The sequence below is a fragment of the Bubalus bubalis genome, chromosome 24 (assembly GCF_019923935.1).
Source record: "Bubalus bubalis isolate 160015118507 breed Murrah chromosome 24, NDDB_SH_1, whole genome shotgun sequence".
Classification (NCBI taxonomy): domain Eukaryota; kingdom Metazoa; phylum Chordata; class Mammalia; order Artiodactyla; family Bovidae; genus Bubalus; species Bubalus bubalis.
In genome coordinates this window covers 32,072,710-32,094,650 of record NC_059180.1, presented here as the reverse complement: position 1 = coordinate 32,094,650, position 21,941 = coordinate 32,072,710, and the positions used below count along the sequence as shown (strand labels likewise).

At 47.5% G+C, this 21,941-nt stretch overlaps 1 protein-coding gene across 3 annotated transcripts in view; it reads right to left on the bottom strand.

Annotated features, from left to right (window-relative positions):
- Positions 1-21,941, bottom strand: part of LOC102408196 — a 181,301-nt gene that overhangs the window by 89,842 nt on the left and 69,518 nt on the right. For all 3 annotated transcript variants that reach the window (XM_045164286.1, XM_045164285.1, XM_045164287.1), the window contains exons 20-27: positions 21,129-21,220; positions 19,047-19,210; positions 16,260-16,419; positions 15,936-16,015; positions 10,750-10,936; positions 9,720-9,875; positions 8,970-9,103; positions 7,610-7,768 (exon numbers count right to left, since the gene is read on the bottom strand). In XM_045164286.1, coding sequence (XP_045020221.1) covers positions 7,610-7,768; positions 8,970-9,103; positions 9,720-9,875; positions 10,750-10,936; positions 15,936-16,015; positions 16,260-16,419; positions 19,047-19,210; positions 21,129-21,220 — 1,132 coding nt within the window. The remainder of the gene's footprint in view (positions 1-7,609; positions 7,769-8,969; positions 9,104-9,719; positions 9,876-10,749; positions 10,937-15,935; positions 16,016-16,259; positions 16,420-19,046; positions 19,211-21,128; positions 21,221-21,941) is intronic.

Below are 21,941 nucleotides of genomic sequence, written 5' to 3'. Positions count from 1 at the left end.
GGGGGTTTTCTGTTGTTTTTTAAATTTTTATTTACTTATTTTTGGCTGCACTGGGTCTTCGTTATAGCCTGTGGGCCTCTGTAGTTGTGGCACGTGGGCTTAGCTGCCCTGCGGCAAATGGGATCGTATTTCCCTGATCAGGGATTGAACCCCCATCCCCTGCATTGAAAGATGGATTCTTAACCACTGGACCTTCAAGGAAGTGCCAGGTTTTTAAGTTTGATGAAATCCAGTGTATTTTTGTTGTTATACTGTTGGGGTTGTATCTCAGAAATCCAAGGTAATGAAGATTTCCTCTTACGTTTTTTTCCTAAGAGTTTCATATCTCTTGTATTTAGGTCTATAACCTATTTGAGTTAGTTTTTATATACGATATGAAGTAAGTGTCCAACTTTATATTCTTAAACATGACTATTCAGTTGTCCCACACCATTTGTTGAAAAGATTGTTCTTTCCCCTCTACAATTACCTTGGCACCCTTGTCGAAGATCAACTAACTGTTAAGTACAAGGGCTTATTTTTGAATTCCAGGTTCTATTCTATTGGTCTGTATCTCTATCCTTATGCCACTACCATAATACTCTTAATTACTGTAACTTTGTAGAGAGTTTTGAAATTGGGAAGAGTGAATCCTCCAAGTTTGTTCTTTTTCAAGACTGTCTTACCTACCCTGGGTCCCTTGAAATTCCCTATGAATTTTAGGATCAGCTATTAAAAAGATAGTGCAGGTTTTGATAGGGAGAGAAAGAGATTGTTGAATCTGCAGATCAATTTAGGAAGTCTTGTAAACTTCACATTAAATATTTCAATTCAAGTACATGAGATACCCTCCCATTTATTTGGGTTTTCTTTAGTTTTTTTAATTTATTTATTTTAATTGGAGGTTAATTACTTTACAATATTGTGGTGGTTCTTGCCATGCATTCGCATAAATCAGCCATGGGCGTACATGTGTTCCCCATGCTGAACCCCCCTCCCACCCGCCTCCCCCTCCTTTAGTTTCTTTCAACAATGTTTTGTAGTTTTTGAGAGTATTCATTTCATATTCTTTTGTTAAATTTATTCCTAAGTATTATTCTTTTTACGCTAGTGTAAATGAAATTATTTTAATTTCTCAGGTTTTTCATTGCTAGTGTAGAGAAACACAACTAATTTTTGTATATTAATTCTATATCCTGCAACTTTGAAAAACTCATTTATGAGCACTAATAGACTTTTTTTTTTTTTTTTGGTGAGTTCATTCAGTTCATTTGCTCAGTTGTGTCTGACTCTGTGAGACTCCATGGACTGCAGCACACCAGGCTTCCCTGTCCATCACCCACTCCCAGAGCTTACTCAAACTCATGTCCATTGAGTCCGTGATGCCATCCAACCATCCCATCCTATGTTATCCCCTTCTCCTCCTGCCTTCAGTCTTTCCCAGCATCAGGGTCTTTGCTAGTGAGTCAGTTCTTTGCATCAGGTGGCCAAAATATTGGAGTTTCAGCTTCAGCATCAGTCCTTCCAATGAATATTCAGGAATGATCTCCTTGAGGATAGACTGGTTTGATCTCCTTGCAAGGGACTCTCAAGAATCTACTCCAACACCACAGTTCAAAAGCATCAATTCTTCGGCGCTCAGCTTTCTTTGTAGTCCAACTCTCACATCCATACATGACTACTGGAAAAACCACAGCTTTAACTAGATGGACCTTTGTTGGCAAAGTAATGTCTCTGCTTTTTAATATGCTGTCTAGGTTGATCATAGCTTTCTTTCCAAGGAGCAAGCGTCTTTTAATTTCATGGCTGCAGTCACCATCTGCAGTGATTTTGGAGCCCCCCCCCCAAATAAAGTCTCTCACCGTTTCCATTGTTTCCCTTCTATTTGCCATGAAGTGAGGGGACCGGATGCCATGATCTTCGTTTTCTGAATGCTGAGTTTTAAGCCAACTTTTTCACTCTCCTCTTTCACTTTCATCAAGAGGCTCTTTAGTTTCTCTTTGCTTTCTGCCATAAGGGTGGTGTCATCTGCATATCTGAAGTTATTGATATTTCTCCCGGCAATCAATTCCAGCTTGTGCTTCATCCAGCCCAGCATTTCGCATGATGCACTCTGCATAAAAGTTAAATAAGCAGGGTGACAATATGCAGCCTTGACGTACTCCTTTCCCGATTTGGAACCAGTCTGTTGTTTCATGTCCAGTCCTAACTGTTGCTTCTTGACCTGCATACAGATTTCTCAAGAGGCAGGTCAGGTGGTCTGGTATTCCCATCTCTTTCAGAATTTTCCACAATTCGTTGTGATCCACACAGTCAAAGGCTTTGGTGTAGTCAGTAAGGCAGAAATAGATGTTCCTCTGGAACTCTCTTGCTTTTTCTATGATCCAATGGAGTTGGCAATTTGATCTCTGGTTCCTCTGCCTTTTCTAACAGAAGCAGAAGATATTAAGAAGAGGTAGCAAGAATACACAGAAGAACTGTACAAAAAAGATCTTCACGACCCAGATAATCATGATGGTTACATATTGTCACCATAATCACTCACCTAGAGCCAGACATCCTGGAATGCGAAGTCAAGTGGTCCTTAGGAAGCATCACTATGAACAAAGCTAGTGTTCTCTGCCAGCTTGAACATCTGGAAGTTCTTGGTTCATGTACTGTTAAAGCCTGGCTTGGAGAATTTTGAGCATTACTTTACTAGTGTGTGAGATGAGTGCAATTGTGCGGTAGTTTGAATGTTCTTTGGCATTGCCTTTCTTTGGGATTGGAATGAAAACTGACCTTTTCCAGTCCTGTGGCCACTGCTGAGTTTTCCAAATTTGCTGGCATATTGAGTGCAGCACTTTCACAGCATCATCTTTTAGGATTTGAAATAGCTCAACTGGAATTCCATCACCTCCACCAGCTTTGTTTGTAGTGATGCTTCCTAAGGCCCATTTGACTTCACATTCCAGGATGTCTGGCTTTAGGTGAGTGATCACACCATCGTGGTTATCTGGGTCATGAAGCTCTTTTTTGTATAGTTCTTCTGTGTATTCTTGCCACCTCTTCTTAATATCTTCTGCTTCTGTTAAGGTCCATACCATTTCTGTTCTTTATTGTGCCCATCTTTGCATGAAATGTTCCCTTGGTATCTGTAATTTTCTTGAAGAAATCTCTAGTCTTTCCCATTCTATTGTTTTCCTCTATTTCCTTGCATTGATCACTGAGGAAGGTGAGTTCATTAGGGTCTTCTTTAATATATACAAGATTGGGCTTCCCAGGTGGCGCTAGTGATAAAGAATCCACCTGCCAATGCAGGAGACACAAGAGACATGGGTTCGATCCCTGGGTAGGGAAGATCCCCTGGAGAAGGAAATGGCAACCCACTGTAGTATTCTTGCCTGGAAAATTCCATGGACAGAGGAGCCTGGTGGGCTACAGTCCACGGGGTTGCAGAGTCAGGCATTACTGAGCGACTGACTACAACACATGTACAAGATCATGTCATCTGTAAATAGAAATAATTTTACTTATTTTCCAATCTAAATGCCTTTCTTTACTCTTTTCTTTTTTATTTCTTTTTGGCCTAAATGTCCTAGATAGAACCTCCAGTATAATGTTAAAAAGAAGTGGTGAAAAGTAGACATCGTATCTTTTCCCTGATCTTAGGGGGAAAGCATTTAGCCTCTCACCATTAAGTATGACGTTAGCTGTGGGTTTGTCACAAATGGCCTTTATCAGGTTGAGGAAGTGCCCTTCCACTGCTAGACTGCTGGGGTGTTGTGCCAGATACTTTTCTGCATCTTTTGAAATGATCGTGTGGCTTTTGTCCTTCATTCTATTAACATGATATATTACATTGATGGATATTCAAATGTTAAGCCAATCTTGCATTCCTGGGATAAATCTTACTTGGTCATATTGTGTAATTCTTTTTATAGATTGCTCAGTGGAGTTTTGGTAGAGTTTTCTTGAGGATTTTGCATCTGTATTTATAAGAGATAATGGTCTCTAGTTTTTCTTATGATGTTTTTGTCTCGTTTGGGCATCAGAATAATACTGGTTGCATAGAATGAACTGGGAAGTGTTTTCTCTTGACTGATCATTTAGTCAATTATTTTATAGTAAATTAGTTCTGGCACAATCCAGTCCAGTCAAGAGGTGAAAAGCCTGAGGCAGACTGGACTTTGAATCCCAGTTCTGCCATAAAGTAGCTGAGAGACCTCATACAAGTCTGTTACACCATTTCTCTTCTATAAAGTGAGAACAGATAATACTTGCCGCACAAGGGTTAAATGAGATAATACAAAGCTCCTGACACATGGTCTGGTGATACTTTATGACTCATCACTGACCACTCTGCCTTTCCCTCTTCTACTCACTGTCAGCTTCTTAAAGATAAAGATTACTTTATTGATTCTTGTCTCCCCAGAACCTCACATGGCATCTGCCATACTTTGGAAGGCTTGCAGAAATGCTGCCATAAATCTCTTAATCACTTCACTAAAACCCTGGGGGCCAGATGTTTTCCAGAAATAAGAAACTTTTCCAATTTAGAACATTAATATGATGTATAAACTGCAATTATATATAGAACTCCTACCAACCAAAAGCCAAGTATACTAATTTTTTCCAAATGTCAAACAATATGAAAAATCAGTTCATAGAAAGGGTAATACAATGGTAGAATAAATACACAAAACAGTGTCTCCCAGCCTTAAGTCATCAGGAAATGCAAATTCAAACAACGCGATACCGTTTCCACCCACGTCAGCAATATTTTTCAGGTGCTAAAAGTACTGGGGAGAAATGGAAATTGCTCCTGTTGGGCATAGCTGGGAGGCAGGTGATGGGTCTAGACATTTTGGAGGGCAAATTGACATAAAGCCAGCAAATGAAAAAGGCCCAAATTTCCAGAAATTCTACATTGTGACATCTGCCCCAGAGACCCCCGACACATGTGCCCAGGGAGGCAAGCCCAAAGATGTTCAGGAATGCACTCTTAGAAACCACCAAGAGGGAAACGGCCTAATAAAATGCAGGACAGAAGCATATGCAACATGATGCAGGTATTTGAAAAAGATGGAGTGGACTTCTATAAGACAACAAGGGACGTCCTCTAAGATCCACTGCTAAAGAAAGCACAGCATGACGTCCCAAACAAAACTAAGTGTGCGTAACAGGGTCACAGAGCAAATATATAGAGAAAGGTCTCCTTTCCAGTGATGCAGACCATAATTATGGCTTTCTCCAGGCAGCTGAGGAGGGGACCAGGAACTGGGATGATAACTGTGAAAGGGAATTTGAGCCTTATTTTAAATGTTGTATTTTTTTTAACAAGAATTTATTCAAGGAGTATTGGTATCATTTAAAATCAGCTTAATACTTAGGAATGAAGTTAAGCAGGGAGGCACTGAAAGCTACAAAACTGCTGAAATTAGAAATTAGAAAAGACAAATAAATGGAAAGGCATCCTCTGTTTGTAGACTGGAAGACTTAATATGGCTAAGATTCAACAATCTATAGACTAACAATCTAAGTCTAACAATCTATAGACTTAATACAAGCCTTATCAAAATCTCAATGGTATTTTTTTTTTTGGTAGAAATAGAAAAGTCCATCTTAAAATCCATATTGAATCTCAAGGGAACTCCAAATAGCCAAAACAATTTTGAAAAAGAAGAACACAATGGGAGGTCTCACGAAGCTACAATAATCAAAACAGTATTTTGTGACCTAAAAGACAGACATACAACCCAATGGAATAAAATAGATTGCCCAGAAATCAGCTCACACATTTACGGTTGGGGGAAAGGACAAGCTTTTCAACAAATGGTGCTGGAAAAACTGGGTATTTGATGCAAAAGAAAGAAGTTGGACCCTTATCTTACGCCATACACAGAGTTTAGCTCAAAATGGATCAAAGACCTAACTATAAAACTCTTAGAAGAAAACACGTGATTGAAAAGCTTCATGAGACTGGATTTGGCAATTGATTTATTGAACATGACACCTAAAACACAGGCAACAAAAGTGAAAATAAACATGCTGAACTATGTAAAAATTAAACCCTTTTGTGCAACAAAGATTGCTATTTATAGAGTGAAAAGGCAACCCATGGAATGGGAGAAAATATTTGCAAACCATACATCTGATAAGGGTTTAGTATCCAGGATACATTAAGAACTACAGCAACAACAACAAAATAAACAAAAACGACCTGATTCAAAAGGACTAAAGGATTTGAAAAGACATTTCTCTAAAGATGATAATTAAACAGCTAATAAGCCCATGAAAAGATGCTCAACATCATCAATCACTAGGGAAATGCAAATCTAATCTATGAGACCCTCACACCCATTAAGATGACTACCATTAAAAAAAAAACAAAGCCCAGAAAGAAGCATTGGTGAGGATGTGGAGGACCTGGAATCCTTGTACATGGATGGTAGGGTGGTAAAATGGTGCGACTGCTATGGAAATCACTATGACAGTTTCTCAAAATGTTAAAAGTAGGATTATTGCATGATCCAGAAATTCTACTTCAGGGTATATACCCCCAAAGATTGGAAAGCAGGGACTCAAATAGGTATTTGAAGCCAAGTGTCCACTGATGGAATGAATGGATCAGCAAAATGGGGTCCATCCATACAATGGAATTTCATTCAGACTTATAAACCTTGAGGACATTATGCTTAGCGAAACAGGCCAGTCACGACAAGGCAGATACTATAGGATCCCACTTACATGAGGTACCTAGAGTCGTAAAATTCAGAGAGACAGTTAATAGAATGGTGGTTGCCAGGGGCTGGGGGAGAGGGGTGGAAAGATACTACTTAATGGGTCCAGAGTTTCAGTTCTATAAGATGAAAAAGATGGACCATGGTAACGGCCACACAACAATATGAATGAGCTTAACACTGCTGAATTGTACACCTAAAAATGGTGGACATGGTCAATTTCATGTTGTGTGTGTGTGTTAGTCTCTCAGTGGTGTCCAACTCTTTGCGACCCCATGGACTGTAGCTCACCAGGCTCCTCTGTCCATGGAATTCTCCAGGCAAGAATACTGGAGTGGGTTGCCATTTCCTTCTCCAGGGGATCTTCCTAGTCCAGATATCGAAACAGGGTCTCCTGCACTGCAGGCAGATTCTTTACCATCTGAGCCACCAGGGAAGCCTTTATGTAATGTATATTTGACCACAGGAGGAGGCCTGGTGTGCTGCGATTCATGGGGTCGCAAAGAGTCGGACACGGCTGAGCGACTGAACTGAACTGAAACATTTTAAAAAAACAACTGAAAAAGAAACTCAGAAAGATAACATGTGCCTTGTAAGAGCATGTTCAGAGGCTAGGCTCTCAAGTTACTCCTGATTTTCCAAAAAGAGCGCACCTTCCAGGAAACCCTGCAAGTGAACCATTTCCAAAATGCATTTTTACAGCTGGAAATCTGCATTTCCCAAGCCCCCTTGCAAACCGCCGCAAGGCACACCAGCAAATGTTTAACTTCCCCAGGGACATGGGGGCCGGAGATGCCAAAGGGAAGATCTCTGGGCCTGAGTTTTAGCTCCTGCGTCCGTGTAACTGAGAACCTGCTGCCATGTGCATGCTGAGCTCCAGGGACCGGCCCTGCGGGGGTGCGACTCACCTCCAGGAAGTGACTGCTCAGGGCTGGGCCCGAGTCATTCTGGAAGGTGTGGAGGATGCGGAGGCGCCTCCTGTTGCGGCTGTCATCCCAGTGCTTCCCGTAGCTCGCCTCCAGCTCCCAGCGCAGGTGGCCCGAGCCTTCGTCCTGCTGCAGCTGGACCTGGGGACACACCCGCCCAGGGAGACCCCCGAGGAAGCCTTGTGTACCCAGTCCTGAGTCTCCTCGCTGCCACCCATCCCGAGATGCAAGGCTTGCTTATTTGGGGAGAGAATTCTGTAATAGGTGTGGATTTTTTTTTTTTTTTGCACTGATTTTGATTTTATAAAATTTTGCATTCGAATATGATTTACTTTCATGACTATATTTCTGGCACCCTCTATCCCGAGGTAAGAACCTAGAAGGCCCCAACCCAAGCCTTATCCATGCCCTGATAAGGAGTAGAAAGAGCCAGTCCACCATGGGAAGATGACTCCTGATCTTCATATGAGCCCAAGACCTCCCCCTGCTCCACTCTCCCACAGCAGCCTCTGGTTCCCTGGACTGAATCTCAAGGATCAGGGTTCCCCACCTGGGGGCTCCTGGCACCCTTCTGCTTCCTCCTGCCTCTGAACCACAGGTTGAGGTAACACAGGCTCATTCATTCATTCAATTATTGGACACATTTTCCCTCAGGTACCAGGTAAGTGCTTCATTGCGCACTAGATAGCCAGGAAGGAAGGAGCCAGAAGCCCCGCCTTTGTGGAAGCAGTAGGTCAGAGGGAGAGGCAAACTGGAAACAAAGTAAATTAACCAAGAAATAGCCACTTCTCCCTTTGGCTTGCCCCTTATCACTCTGGTGAACTGCCAGTTCCTTAAGCCCTCCATTTGCCCTTCAGACCCAGGATCTTTGCACTTACTGTTCCCTCTGGCTATAGCACACTTCCATGGGAACAGAACTATCTCACTTTTTTACTTAAAAAGTAAAATACATTTCCACCAAAGAAGCCTTTCCTGCAGCCCCGTCCAAATTAGACTCCCCTGTGTTCGTTCAGTCTCTGCCCTGTTTATCATCCATGGCATTTATAATTCACTTGATTTGGTCCATGTCTCTTGCTCTCTGGCCCCGCACCCAGCAATGGGATGACAGAGACCAGGGGCTGCCCTGAGCACAGCTCTCCCCCAGGGTTGGGCATAGAGCAGGTGTTCAATAAACACCAGCTGAACCAGAGGGGAGATGAGACCCAAGTTCCAATCCGTGATCCATCCCCATACATGACCTTGAGCAACTGAGCTCTCTGAGGCTGGGTTCAGGGTGCTCACCCACCACTTCCCTGACCCTGGGGGCTCTCTCCAGACCCCCTGAACTGGCTCAAGCACCCACCTTGTGACTGAAAGCTGGGATCTGCGTGCAGTGGAGTTTGTGGTTCAGCTCCAGCTTGTAGGCGGCCTCTGAGCCGCTCTCTGCCCACAGCTTCTGGCTGGTGCTGCACTCCTGAGCCAGCTGCTTGGCCTGACCTGTGCGGGGCAACCCAGAGACCCTTGCCCTTCCTCTGCCAGGCAGCCCTCCATCCTCATTCTGAGCAGAGGAGCATCCGGCACAGCCCTGCTTCAGTCAGCCCTCTGGAGCTGCCTCAACTAACGTCACTCATTGGAATCTGCCAACTGGAGGTTTTAAGAGACTGATTTATGCCCTACCCCAACACACTCAGGGCTTCCCAGGTGGCTCAGACGGTAAAGAATCCACCTGCAATGCGGGAGACCTGGGCTCAGTGCCTGGGTTGGGAAGATCCCCTGGAGAAGGGCATGGCAACCCACTCCAATATCCTTGCCTAGAGAATCTCCATGGAAAAAGGAGCCTGGTGGGCTACACTTTATGGGGCCACAAAGAGTCAGACACGAATGAGCAACTAAGCAATGCACCAATACACATACTCAGAGTTTTTCTTGTTTTAACGGGCAGGGACTTAGCTCCATTCAAAACTAATAGAGTGACTCTTTAGCTAAGGAGCTATACGGTAAGGCCAAAACACCCCAGGTGACATTGGCACCTAAGCCCTCGGAGCCACCGCCCCAGGAAAGGGCACAAGTCCAGCCACTCCCCAGCTCGCCCCCCACCAGCACACAGGCATACCCCGGAGGCCATACTTGATCCTCAGGTAGCTGGTCCAGAGGTGGCCCAGCCGCTGCAGCTGGCCCAGGGCACGCAGCCCCACGAGCCCCGGCACAAAGAGCTCACCACCCAGGGACACCACCTGCAGCCCGTCCTTCACCTTCTTCTCCAGCAGCGCTGTGGGGAGAGCGGGTGGAGAGAGGGCAGGTACAGTGTGGTCATGAGCCGTGCCCCAGGGACTGGCCCTCAACCCCAGGGTGCCAGGTGAGGAAAGGATGGGGGAGCAGCCCAGGGGGTCCTGGTAGAACCAATGTCTGAGTCTCTACCAAGGACCGCTGACATCAGGGCCGCTGATAGCATTTTCACTGTCCAGCTGGCAACCCCAAAAATCACTTTTGTGGGTCCAGACCAAAAGGTTTTAAATAAAGTAGAATAAGACAAAACGGGATCAGACAGATAAGAAATGACAGTGTGTCAAGGGTCGTTAGGTAAATTTCACTTTCTGAAACTTGTTTCTGCTACACATGTAGCCTGATCACAGGAATAGCCATGATGGTTAAGACTATCACAAATACACAGGCCAGCTGGTCACCAGGGCCAGCCACTCACATCACTCCCTCGGAATTTCCCAGAACACCCCACGAGGAGCACCGCTGGGAGGGCTCCACGCCAGCTTCAGCACCAGGGCCGGCGCCTGGTCAGGTGGGTGGGTATCCAGGCCAGGTTGTGTATTCAAGATCCAAACAGCACCCCATGCAATTTGGGTCAAAAACGCAAAACGTGTTTTTACATATCCTGTAACACGTCATGTGGGTCGGAACCCAGACAGTCCAAAAGGTGCTGGTTTATGGTTCATGGGGCCAGTTGAGCACATTGGGGACTGAGGCAGAGGCTGCAAGCAGATATAAGGTCTGGGTTTTCCTTAAGTGGAATGTGAATATTGGGAGTTGGGGTGATGGGGACTACGAGTGGGGTACTCAGCCCTCCCCTCCTCTCCCGAAGCCTGGTCACTAAGAAAAGGTGGCAGGGAGGGCCACCACCCTCCTCCTACCTGACACGCGGGCCTCATCACCCAGCAAGTTGCTCAGTGACACAGAGAAGGCCAACCGGCTGCCTGCCTGCCGGCTGAGGTTTCCGGCGAGGACCACAGGGCTGCCCGATGTCACCAGTTTGACCTCCAGCTGGGCCTCAAACCGCTGGGCCTCGCCGCCCACTGCTGGCCACAGGTTGCTCTGGCCCTGGAAAGGTCCCAGATCACTTGTGGGGAAGGGTATGGCTAACAGGCCCCACCCTGACCGCAAGAACCAGGACTGGACAGAGGGCAGGAGATGGAGCCAGGTTAATGTGCTTCTGGGCTGATCCTTCTCAAATTTCTTACAAAATTGCTTACAATAGGTAAGTGAAAATGAAAGTGTCAGTCACTCAGTCATGTCCAACTCTTTTGCGACCACATAAACTGTAGCCCGCCAGGCTCCTCTGTCCATGGGATTCTCCAGGCAAGACTACTGGAGTGGGTTGCCATTTCTTCCCCCAGGGCATCTTCCTGACCCAGGGATCAAACCCAGGTCTCCCACTTTACAGGCAGATTCTTTACCTTCTGAGCCACCAGGGAATGGGTAATCCCTATTCAAATTCAGACAAAGTATGAATGACTCTTCCTCCCTGCCCCCCTTTCAATCTGTCAGGGACTCTTGGCCAGCTCTCCCTGCAGAATATTCTGGAATCTAACCACTTTGGCCACCTCCACCACTGCCCCGGCTTGAGCCTGCTCATCACGCCTGTGTTGCTGTGAGAACCTTCTCCCCGCTCTCCTGGCTCCTGCCGTGGTGGCCAGGGGGAGCACTTCCACGCGCGGGAGATGATGCCATGCCTATCTTCCTCGGGCTAAAAGCCAAAGTCCTTGCAAAGGTCAACAAGGTCCAGTGGTCAAGAATCCACCTCCTGATGCAGGGGACATGGGCTCGATCCTGTCGGGGAACTAAGAGCCCACATGTTGCGGGGCCACTAAGCACATGAGCCACAACTCGAGAGCCCACACGCTGCAACTAAGACCTGATGCAGCTGAATAAACAAACACACAAATAAATATTTTAAAAACAACAACAAGAAGCCAGACTAGCTCTGGAAGTCAGCCACACAGCCCTGGCCAGACAAAGCAAACAGCACAAGGGAGGACCCCGGCAGGTAAGACACAGATGACCCCAAACATACTCCATGTCTCCACGATTGAGGTTTGTCCAGAGAACCCATAGCAGCTGCAGCTATCAACTTTGATGGCTGTGCCGACTGTAGACCCATCCTACAGACCTCTCTGCTGGCTGCCAGCTCATCTGATTATCCAAAAGATGAAACAACGGCCTCACCGTTCCCAGACTGTCCGCTGCTTTATGCTGTTGTTCAGTCACTCAGCCGTGTCCGACTCTTTGTGACCCCATGGACTGCCGCACGCCAGGCTTCCCCAGGCTTTACTGTCTCTTGGAGCTTGCTCAGACTCATGTCCATCGAATCGGTGATGCCATCCAACCATCTCCTCCTCTGTTGTCCCCTTCTCCTCCTGCCCTCAATCCTTTCCAGCATCAGGGTCTTCTATCTCTTGTAAATCCTGTTTTTGCCTTTGTTCCTTGACAACAGTCACAAATCAGTGTCCTCTGATTACTCTTTGGCAAAGCCTTACATGGTCTCTCCTCTTACTTTCCGTCCCTTCTCCTATGCTGGTCCAACCACACGGGGCCTCAGGCTGTGCTTCTGAAACCCTGTGCACATTCCTGCCCCAGGACCTTTGTATGTGCTGTGCCCTTTACCTGCAATACCCTTCCCCCAGAGACTCACATAGCTCTCTTCTGCACATTCTTTATGTCTTTGCTAAAGGTTATCTCCTCAGTCAGGCCTACCCTGTAAGCCTATTTAAAACTGAAGGGATTTTCCTGGCAGTCCAGTGGCTAAGACCCCATGCTCCCAATGCTGGGGGCCCAGGTTCAATCCCTGGTCAGGGAACAAGATCCTACATGCCACAACTAAGAGTCAGTGCAGCCAAATGATTAAATAAAAAACTGAAGCCAACTTTCAGACCCTTTTTCTCATAGTCCAGACCCCTGTATCTAGCTCATCAATTCCCTTTTCGTACAGTGCTTACATTCACCTAGCATCACAATTTGCTTATGTATTTTATGATCTCTCCCATTCTCTTCCAAAAGGAGAGAATTCTGTATGCCTATCTCTTCCACTGAGCTGTCTTCCTGGCATACTGTAGGTACTTAATAAGCAGCTACTGAATAAATGAATAAAGACAATGAAAAATATAAGTTTCATTCCCCTTCCTGGTCTCACAGCCTCCCTCAAAGGCAACCACCGTGCCTGCATCTGTGCATCTTCCAGAGACAGTGTGGGCCTACAGATATGAGTCTCTGTGTACTTGTGCGTACATGTGTACATACATGTGTATATACACGTGTGTACACACGTGTGTACATGTGTACTCAATCACACACACACGCGCTGCCTCTTGCTCTGCACAAAAATAGACACAGACTCTCCACTCTGCTCCGCATCTCTCACTTCATGGCGTGTCTTGCTAATGCTTCTCTCTGGTCTGTATCAGAAGCTGCTCGGTAGTTAGCTGTAGCTTTCGCAAAGTGCAGCCCGTGCATAGCATGATTATAGAATTTCTCATCCAAACCAGGACACTTATCAGTTAAAGAGACCACTAATCAGGGACTTCCCTGGTGGTCTAGTGGCTAAGATTCCACGCTCCCAATGTAGGGGGTCCTGGGTCAGGGAACTAGGTTCCCATATGCTGCAACTAAAGATCTCACAAGCCACAGGAGAGATCGGAGATCCCATGTGCACCAACTAAGACTCAGTGCAGCCAAATAAATAAATATATTTTTTTAAAAAGAGAGAGAGAATCAGTAATCACAGTTGAGCTGGATCAATAGCAACCTGGGACTTAGGGATGCTCTATCATTGCACAGGGGAGAGGGCACTGACATCTAACACTCTCCACGCTGTCCTTAAAGCCCACAAACTCTCAGTTGACTTGAGCCCAGCCTTTCTGCTTTGTATTCCTGAGTTCATCTGCCTTAGCTTCCTCATTTCCTGCAGGCTTACCAAGAAGACTAAAACAGAGACCCAGGGTCAAAGACATATGTGTCCCCTGCCCATCCTAGAAAAGGCTTTGGAAAGTTCTGAAGCTCCAGGTGTTACCAGGATCGTGATGAGCCTGAGGCAGCTAGAACTGGAGTTTCTCTAAAGGCCAATGCTTCCAGGCCTGCAGGACAGCCCTCTGGAGAGCAGCAGGCTGGCCTGCAGGGAGGGGCAGGCAATTAGCACTAGTGTGCTTAGCAAAGCAGGATTGCTTCAGGGCTCCTGGGAGCTCTGAAATGATGCGTAGTCTCAGCCAGCAGGCAGCTGGGGTTCTAAGAGGAAGATGCTCTCCCCTGACACTTAGTCTTCGCACCCAGACAGGAAGCAGATTTGGGAGCTCAGAGTGTGTTCATGCTGCAAAAATTCCAACCCTGGCTTTAATTTTCAACTCGGACCTCTCTGAGAATCCACTGGAGACAGATACAGAACAACCAGACTCATGGCCAAAGGGGCCCAGAGGTCCTGCTTGGCAGGAGCAAGTCTCCAGCTGCTCATTTTATCCTTTTTGGAGTCACAGACCTGCTTGAGCATTGGCTGGAAGGTCTAAACCCTCTCCCCAGAAGGAGAACAGACACAAAACTTCTGCACAATTGCAGGGTCTTCAGAGGATCCACTGAGTCCCATTTAGGTCCTCCAGGTTGAAAACCTTAAAAAGTACCTATAGGGCTTCCTTGGTGGCTCAGTAGTCAAGAATCCACCCACCAATGCAAGGGACACAGGTTTGATTTCCAGTCTGGGAAGAACCCACATGTGGTGAAGCAACTCAGTAGCAAGCCACAACTACGGAGCCTGTGCTCTAGGGCCCGGGAGCCACGAGAGAAGTCCCCACACTGCAAATAGAGAGTAGTCCCTGCTCCCTGCAACTAAAGAAAAGATCACACAGCTACAAAGGGCCAGCACAGTCAAAAATAAATAAATAGATGTTTTTTTAAAAACTGAAAGGTTTTTCAAATCTATAATATTATGAGCTGAACTGTGCTTCCCTCCAAAGCTAACCCCCAGGACTTGTGAATGTGACCATACTGGTAAACAGGATCTTTGCAGATGAAGGCAGGATGAGGTCATTTGTGTGGACCTTAATCCAGCCTGGGAAACTTACAAAAAGAGAGATTTGGGCATAGATGCCTCCAGAGGGCAGACAATGAGGAGACAAGGCGGAAGACAGCCACTTAAAAGCCAAGGAATCCCCAAGGCTACTAGAAACCAGGAGAGAAGCATGGATTAGAGCCTTAGCAGGAACCAACTCTGCCAGCATGTTGATTTTGAACTTCTAGCCTCCAGAACTATGAGAAAATTTCCATTGTTTAAGCCCCCTAAAATTCAGGGTACTTTGATAGAGCAGCCCTGGAAAACTCACACAGATTTCTCCGTGTGTGCCTTGATATTTCTTCTGGAAATCTAGGGAGTAGCACTCTTTGACTTATTATTTTATACCTTTGTCTACACTGAATTTTTAAAAGCATGCTCCTGTGTTACTATTACCAATTTTTGACATCGATGGTGGTAAGATCTGAACCCATTTTTGTTTTCATACTAGATGGTCCTAGTAGGTGGATAGAGAAGAACAGCTAAAGCACAAGAGGGACTTTCCTGGTGGTCCAGTGGTTAAGAATCTGCCTACCAATGCAGGGGATTTGGGTTCGATCCCTGGTCAGGAAACTAGATTCTACATGCCTTAGGGCAACTGAACCCACACACCACAACTGAAAGGTCCTGCATGCCACAGTGAAGGTCCCATGTGATGCAACTAAGTCCTGATAAATCAATAAAGATTTTTTAAAAATCCACCTTCCAATGCAGGGGACATGGGTTCGATCCCTGGTCAGGGAACTAAGATCCCACATGCCACAGGGCAACTAAGCCCACGCCCTACAACTACTGAGTCCACGCGTCGCAGCAAAAGATCCCATATGCTGCAGCAAAGACCTCTCATGCCACAACTAAGACTCGATGCAATTCAACAAATTAATTAATAAATTGAAAAAGAAACAAAAACACCAAAGGAGGTGGTGATGAGTAAGCAGGGATTGGGACCAGAAGTGTCCTGGGAGGTGGCAGGTGTCAACAGCAGGGGTTTGAAGATGGGGTGCAAACCTTGATGTAGTAGACGTCCCTTTCATCCAGGATCAACTCCAGGTGACCCATGCGGGCCCTCTGGACAGTCTCGATCTTTCCTGGGAGACAACATGAGAGTTTAGAGACCAGGGTTCAACATCCTGGATCCACCCCTGCCTTCGCTGGGGGATGTCCTCCTGGCTTCCTAGTCTCTGAGCCCCGGGGTCCTTGTCCATTAAACAGGGCTCTATGTAGTGCCAACCTCAGAAGGTGGCTGAGGAGTCCACAGCGAGTGGGCTGTATCTGGCCCACAGATCTGGCCTGTGGGCGGGGGCAGAGTGACAGGGGGACCACTGTCTTTACCATCAAGCTCGATTCTCTTCTTGGGATGGAGCAGCTTGAGACGGAACTTCCCCTGAAGCCAGCTGTAGCTGATGTCCACCCCAACGTCCCTGGGCACTTCCGATCCGGGCGTGCCCATGAAGATGTGAGCTGAGGCTTCTTGAGGGAGCCAGCAGTCCTTCTGTAAACATGGCAGAGTCCTCAAGACCAAGAACCCATCCAGGTCCCCCCACCTGAAAAAAAACTGAGTTCCGGGCCTCCCCCGTTGCTCAGTGGTAAAGAATTTGCCTGCCAACATAGAAGACACAGGTTCCATCCCTGGTCCAGGAAGATCCCACAGTCTGCAGAGCAACTGGGACCGTGCGCCTCAACTACTGAGCCTGTGCTCTGGGGCCCGGGAACTGCAGCTCCTGAGGCTACATGCAGAAACTACTGAAGCCCAAACACTCTAGAGCCCATGATCCGAAACAAGAGAAGCCACTGCAGTGAGGAGCCCAAGCTCTCACACTAGCCGCAACTAGAGAAAAGCAATGAAGACCCCAAAATAAATAAATGTGTGTTTCCAAAAAAACCCCAAAACCTGAGTTCTTATGGTCATTCTTGTTCTTGAAAGACAAGAACCCTAAAACCAGGAGTCTGGGGCTGTGCATCCTGGAGGAGAGTCCTACAGGACAACTCAGGACCACAGGAACAGGCTCTCAGTTTATATGGCCGACAACTAGGGGAGCAGCTGCAACACACACCTGCCTGGACCCCCCTGGGCCCCTTCACCAGCTCAGCGTGCTCATCTCCCAGCTTTTGTGCGCTTTGCTTTTTAAAAAAAAAAAAAAAAACAAATGTTTTATTTTGTATTGGGGTGTAACTGATTAACAATGTTGCGACAGTATCAGGTGGAGAATGAAGGGGCTCAGCCATACATATACACGTATCCATCTCCCCCAGACTCCCCTCCCATCCAGGCTGCCACATGACATTGAGCAGAGTTCCCCGTGCTGTACGGCAGATCCCTGTTGGGTGTCCATGTTAAATGTAGCTGTTTGTACATGTCCATCCCTAACTCCCTAACTATCCCTTGCCCCATCCTTCCCGCTGGCAACCATAAGCTTCTTCTCAGCCTGTGAGTCTGTTTCTGTTTTGTAAGTAAGTTCATTTGTATAACTTCTTTTTGGATTCTGCATATAAGGGATGTCACATGATATTTCTCCTTCTCTGACTTACTTCGCTCAGTATGACACTCTCTAGGTCCACCCATGTTGCTGCAAAGGGCATTACTTCATTCTTTTTATGAATGGCTGAGTCCATTATGTATATGTACCACATCTTTATCCATTCCTCTGTTGATGGACATTTAGGTTGCTTCCATGTCTTTGCTATTGTAAACAGTGATGCAGTGAACACTGGGGTCTGTGTTCTTTGCTCCTAATCCCAGGCACCTGTGACCTCCAGAACATTCCCTCCAGCAAAGGAGGGAAAAACATCTAGCTCCCTAGCCCCCAGGGGACCAAACTCTGCAACATAAGTCCTGCTCCAGGGCTGACCAGGGATCAGGCTGACGCTGCCACCTCACCTGCCATCACCCTTGCTCAGCTTCTTTCCTGTCCCCACGCTCTTACTGGGTCCTCCTGGAGTCTTTTCTTCATCCATCACTTTTACCCAAATCCTTGGTTCTGGTGAAAATGCAGCTTAACGCATGAGCCCTCTTTAATATCCTGCACCATCGTACATTTACCCAGAACCAATTAACATTCACTGCTGTGTGCGAGGCACCGTTACAGGCACAGGGGGTGCAGCCGAGTGGTATACACAAAGTCCTGCCCTCCTGGCAGCCACACTCACAGGACCTCCAGACACAGAAGGAAGTGAGACGGCAGCTGGTGGCCGTGAGTGCTCTGCTGACAAACTCGGAGTCAGGGGTCATTGTTCTGGACCGGCTGGTCAGGGAGGGAAGCTGTTTCTGAGGAAGGGGCATTTGATGAGACCAGGAGGCAGCAAGGCACAGAGTCAAGTGGATGTCTAGAAAAGAGTGTTCCAGGCAGAGGAAATCGCCAATGCAAAGGCCCTGGGGCAGCAATGTGCTTGGCATTTAATTAAAAGGAGGTCAGTGTGTCTGGAGAGCGGTGAACCTGGTCAAAAAGTGGGGAGATGGGGAGGAGAGGCCGGCACGGCTGGATCATTGAAAGCCTGTAGGTCAGGGCGCTCGGCTCCTACTCAGAGAGAAAGGAGCCACTGCAGAGTCCTGAGCAGAGGACGGACACAATCCTTTAGGGATTTTGGAAGGTCTGTCTGGCTGCTGGTGGAAAACACACGGGAAGGAGACAAGAGTGGGAACTGGGAGGTCAGATAGGAGGCTGTTGAGTGTCTGTTCTGTGCCAGGTGCTGGGGACCCAGGAGTGAGAAAGGCACTGGATCTGTTCCCAGGAACTGAGTGACCAGTGGGAAAGACAGATCTTAATTAACCAGCTTCAGTAATGAACACAAATATGACTGAAAGGGAAGGAACACAGTCCCCTTAGAGCACATAACAAATGAACATGGCCACTTCAGGGCAATCAGGGCAGGCTTCCCTGAGGAGGTGACCTCTTGAATGGAGCTACGAAGGTTGATTCAGAGTTAACAAGCCAACAAGCCAGAGACAGAGGAGCCCATGTGCAAGGGTCCTGAGGCAGGAGGGGAACTACAAGCCCAGCCCAACAGCTCCAGGGAGGAGGCCCCCATCCTTATGAGTGATGCTCAAGGCTGACCCCTGAGTAGAAGACCTAGGGAGGCCCTGAATCCGGTTGAGAAAGAAGAAGGTTCCCTAGGGCCTACCTGGGGGTGGAGGGTGTAGGCAGCTTCCAGCAGATACTGTTGGAGCCCGCGGTCCTGCTTCTTCAGCGACACGGCTGCGAACACAGGCACCGAGAGCAGGGAGGGCTGGTCGGGCGCCGGCCAGCGCACCTCAGTGCAGACCTGCCATCCCCAGGTGTGGGCTGCTGTGGGAAAGGGAGCAGGCACCACCAATCAGGAGAGAGCTGAGGGCTCCGGGCCGGGCCACGGACGCTCCCATCAGCAAAGAAAGAGTACCTCCACATTCTTCGGAGAAACAGTATCATTTAGTCATTAATCATAGCAGGTGGTGGTGTGTAGACCAGGCTTTCTCAGCTTTGGCACTCTCAACCCGTGGCCTGGATAATTCCTTGTTGTGGGGGACTACCCTGGGCTTGACCCACTAGATGCCTTTAGCACCTCTCACACCAGTCTGACAACTAGCGATGTCAACAGACATTGCCAACTGTCCCCCGGCAAGGGTAGGGTCAAAATCACCCCTGGTTCAGGACCCCTCGTGTAGACTATCAGAATATCCGGCAGTAAGGTGTAGGATGCAGGCTCTGGAGCAAGAAAGCCTGGATCCACATTCCCGTTCTGCCATTGCCCAGCTGTGTGACTTTGGGCAAGTTACCTAACATCTCTGTGCTTTGGTGTTTCTCATCTGTCCATGGGGACTGATAATAGATCCAGCCCCATGCTGTAGCTGGGAGGATTTACAGCTCAGTGAGTGTTCAGGACACTGTTTAGCCTAAGGAGTAACTTAAGTAGGCTCCTCCCCCACTTTACCCTCCAGATGATTGCAAGATCTGCAACTGATCTACCTCCTTCTCTTCCTTCTCAATTTTCTTGCCTTTGACCTGATGTTATCATCAAAGAGTTTTCTTGCTATTAAAATATGAAGTTCAGGACTTCCCTGGTAGTCCAGTGGTCAAGAATCCACCTGCCAACGTGGTGGACACAGGTTTGATCCCTGGGGCAGGAAGATCCCACATGCCATGGGGCAACTAAGCCCGAACGCCACAGCTACTGACCCCGTGTGCTGCAGCTGCTGAGCCTCTGCCCGGGGCCCGCCCTCTGCAACGAGAGAAGCCGCCACAGTGAGAAGCCCATGCACCACAGGAGACAGTCGTCCCCACTCTCCGCAGCTGACAAAAGCCTGCGTGCAGCAGTGAAGACCCAGCGCAGCCAAAAATACACACATATAAACATACGTAAAAAAGGAAATGCAAAAAATCTACTAAAAAATGCCCTTCTTTACAGACTTCAAAAGTTAACGGGATATCTCGGTATTTTACTAAACCAGGAGTTGGCAAACATTTTCAAGTAAATGGCCAGATGGTAAATACTTGAGGTTTTGCTGGTCACACAACCGTGACCGCAATTTGCTGTTACTCAGCTCTGCTGTTGTTGAAGAAAGGCCGCAGACAACGGGGAGTGGCTCTGCACCAAGAAACCTTCATTTCTGGGCACTGGACTATGAATTTCACTAATTTCTCACATGTTCTGAAATAGTCTTCTTTTGATTATTTTTTCACTGTTTGGAAATGTAAAAGTCTATACTTAGCTCAAAGGCTGTCATAATAAGCCATTCTCCTACTGTTGGATATTTGAGTTGCCACCTTTTTTTTCTTTGCTCTGTAAATACTGATGTAACAAACATCTCTGTGCATTCGGCACTTTTAAAGCTATTTTGGCTTATTTTCATAAGGTATAGGGAGGGCTTCCCACGTGGTGCTAGTGGTAAGGAACCCACCTGCCAATGCAGGAGATACAAAAGACGTGGGTTCAATCCCTCAATAGGGAAGATCCCCTGGAGAAGGAAATGGCAACCCACTCCAGTATTCTTGCTTGGAAAATTCCATGGACAGAGGAGCCTGGCGGGCTACAGTCCGTGAGGCCACAAAGAGTCGGACACGACTGAGTAACTTAACACACAGAGTCTAGACACAGCATCACTGAGTTAAAGGGCATAAGTACTTTCTGGGCAGAAGATAACTCTGGAATTTGGAGCTGTTATCTTACCCCTCAGCCCCCCAGACACCCATCCTGGGACAATGACACGGAGGGCCTGCTGGTACCCACCTTCCTTACTGGTACAGGACTGGGCCTTGGAAGGGCTGGGAATGTGATTGAGGCTCCTCACACCATCCCCAGTGACGAGATACAGCTGAGAGCTGGGTGGGAAGGGAGGAAGTGCCAGGTGACTCACTGCATTCATCCATAAACCCACCAGGGCGAGGCACTGCGGCAGGTCCCACCAGGAACCGGACAGGCCCTTGGGGCACCAGCATGCTGGTTGGGGAGTCAGTCCATGAACACAGGGGGTGACAAGCGCTATGAAAAACCTAAATTATGGGATGGCATGGGCATAGCATCCATCTTGGGGATACAGCGAGGCATTGGTTAGTTGGGGGGTTTGGAGGGGATACTCTGCAGAGGTAATATATGGTCAGAGAATCAAAGGATGAGAAGGAGCTGGCATCCCAGAGGGAATGGCAGGTGCAAAGGCCCTGGGGTGAGAATAAAGGGGGCTCTTTAGGACCACCGACAAAAGGGTGGTGAGGGGGTCAGAATGGCGGGGAGGGAGTGAGGGGGGGCAGTAGTGGCAGGAGACTGGTGAGGGAGTGGGCAGGGCCTCCATCGGGCAGGGAAAGTATGCTAGCTGGGTTATCCTGGATGCAAGCAAGGGATTTTAAATAGGGGAGGGGGAGCGTGATAGGATTTAATTGACAAGTAAAAGGAGACCCCACTGGCTGCTGCCCGGAGAGGGTCAGGTGGGCAACAGGGCCTCCAGCAAGGGAAGGGAGGAGGTGGGGGTGGGGGCAGTCTGGCTTCTCCTGTTTCCTCTGAATTCACTGTTCTCTAAGTATCACCTCTCCAGGAGGCTGGGGAAGA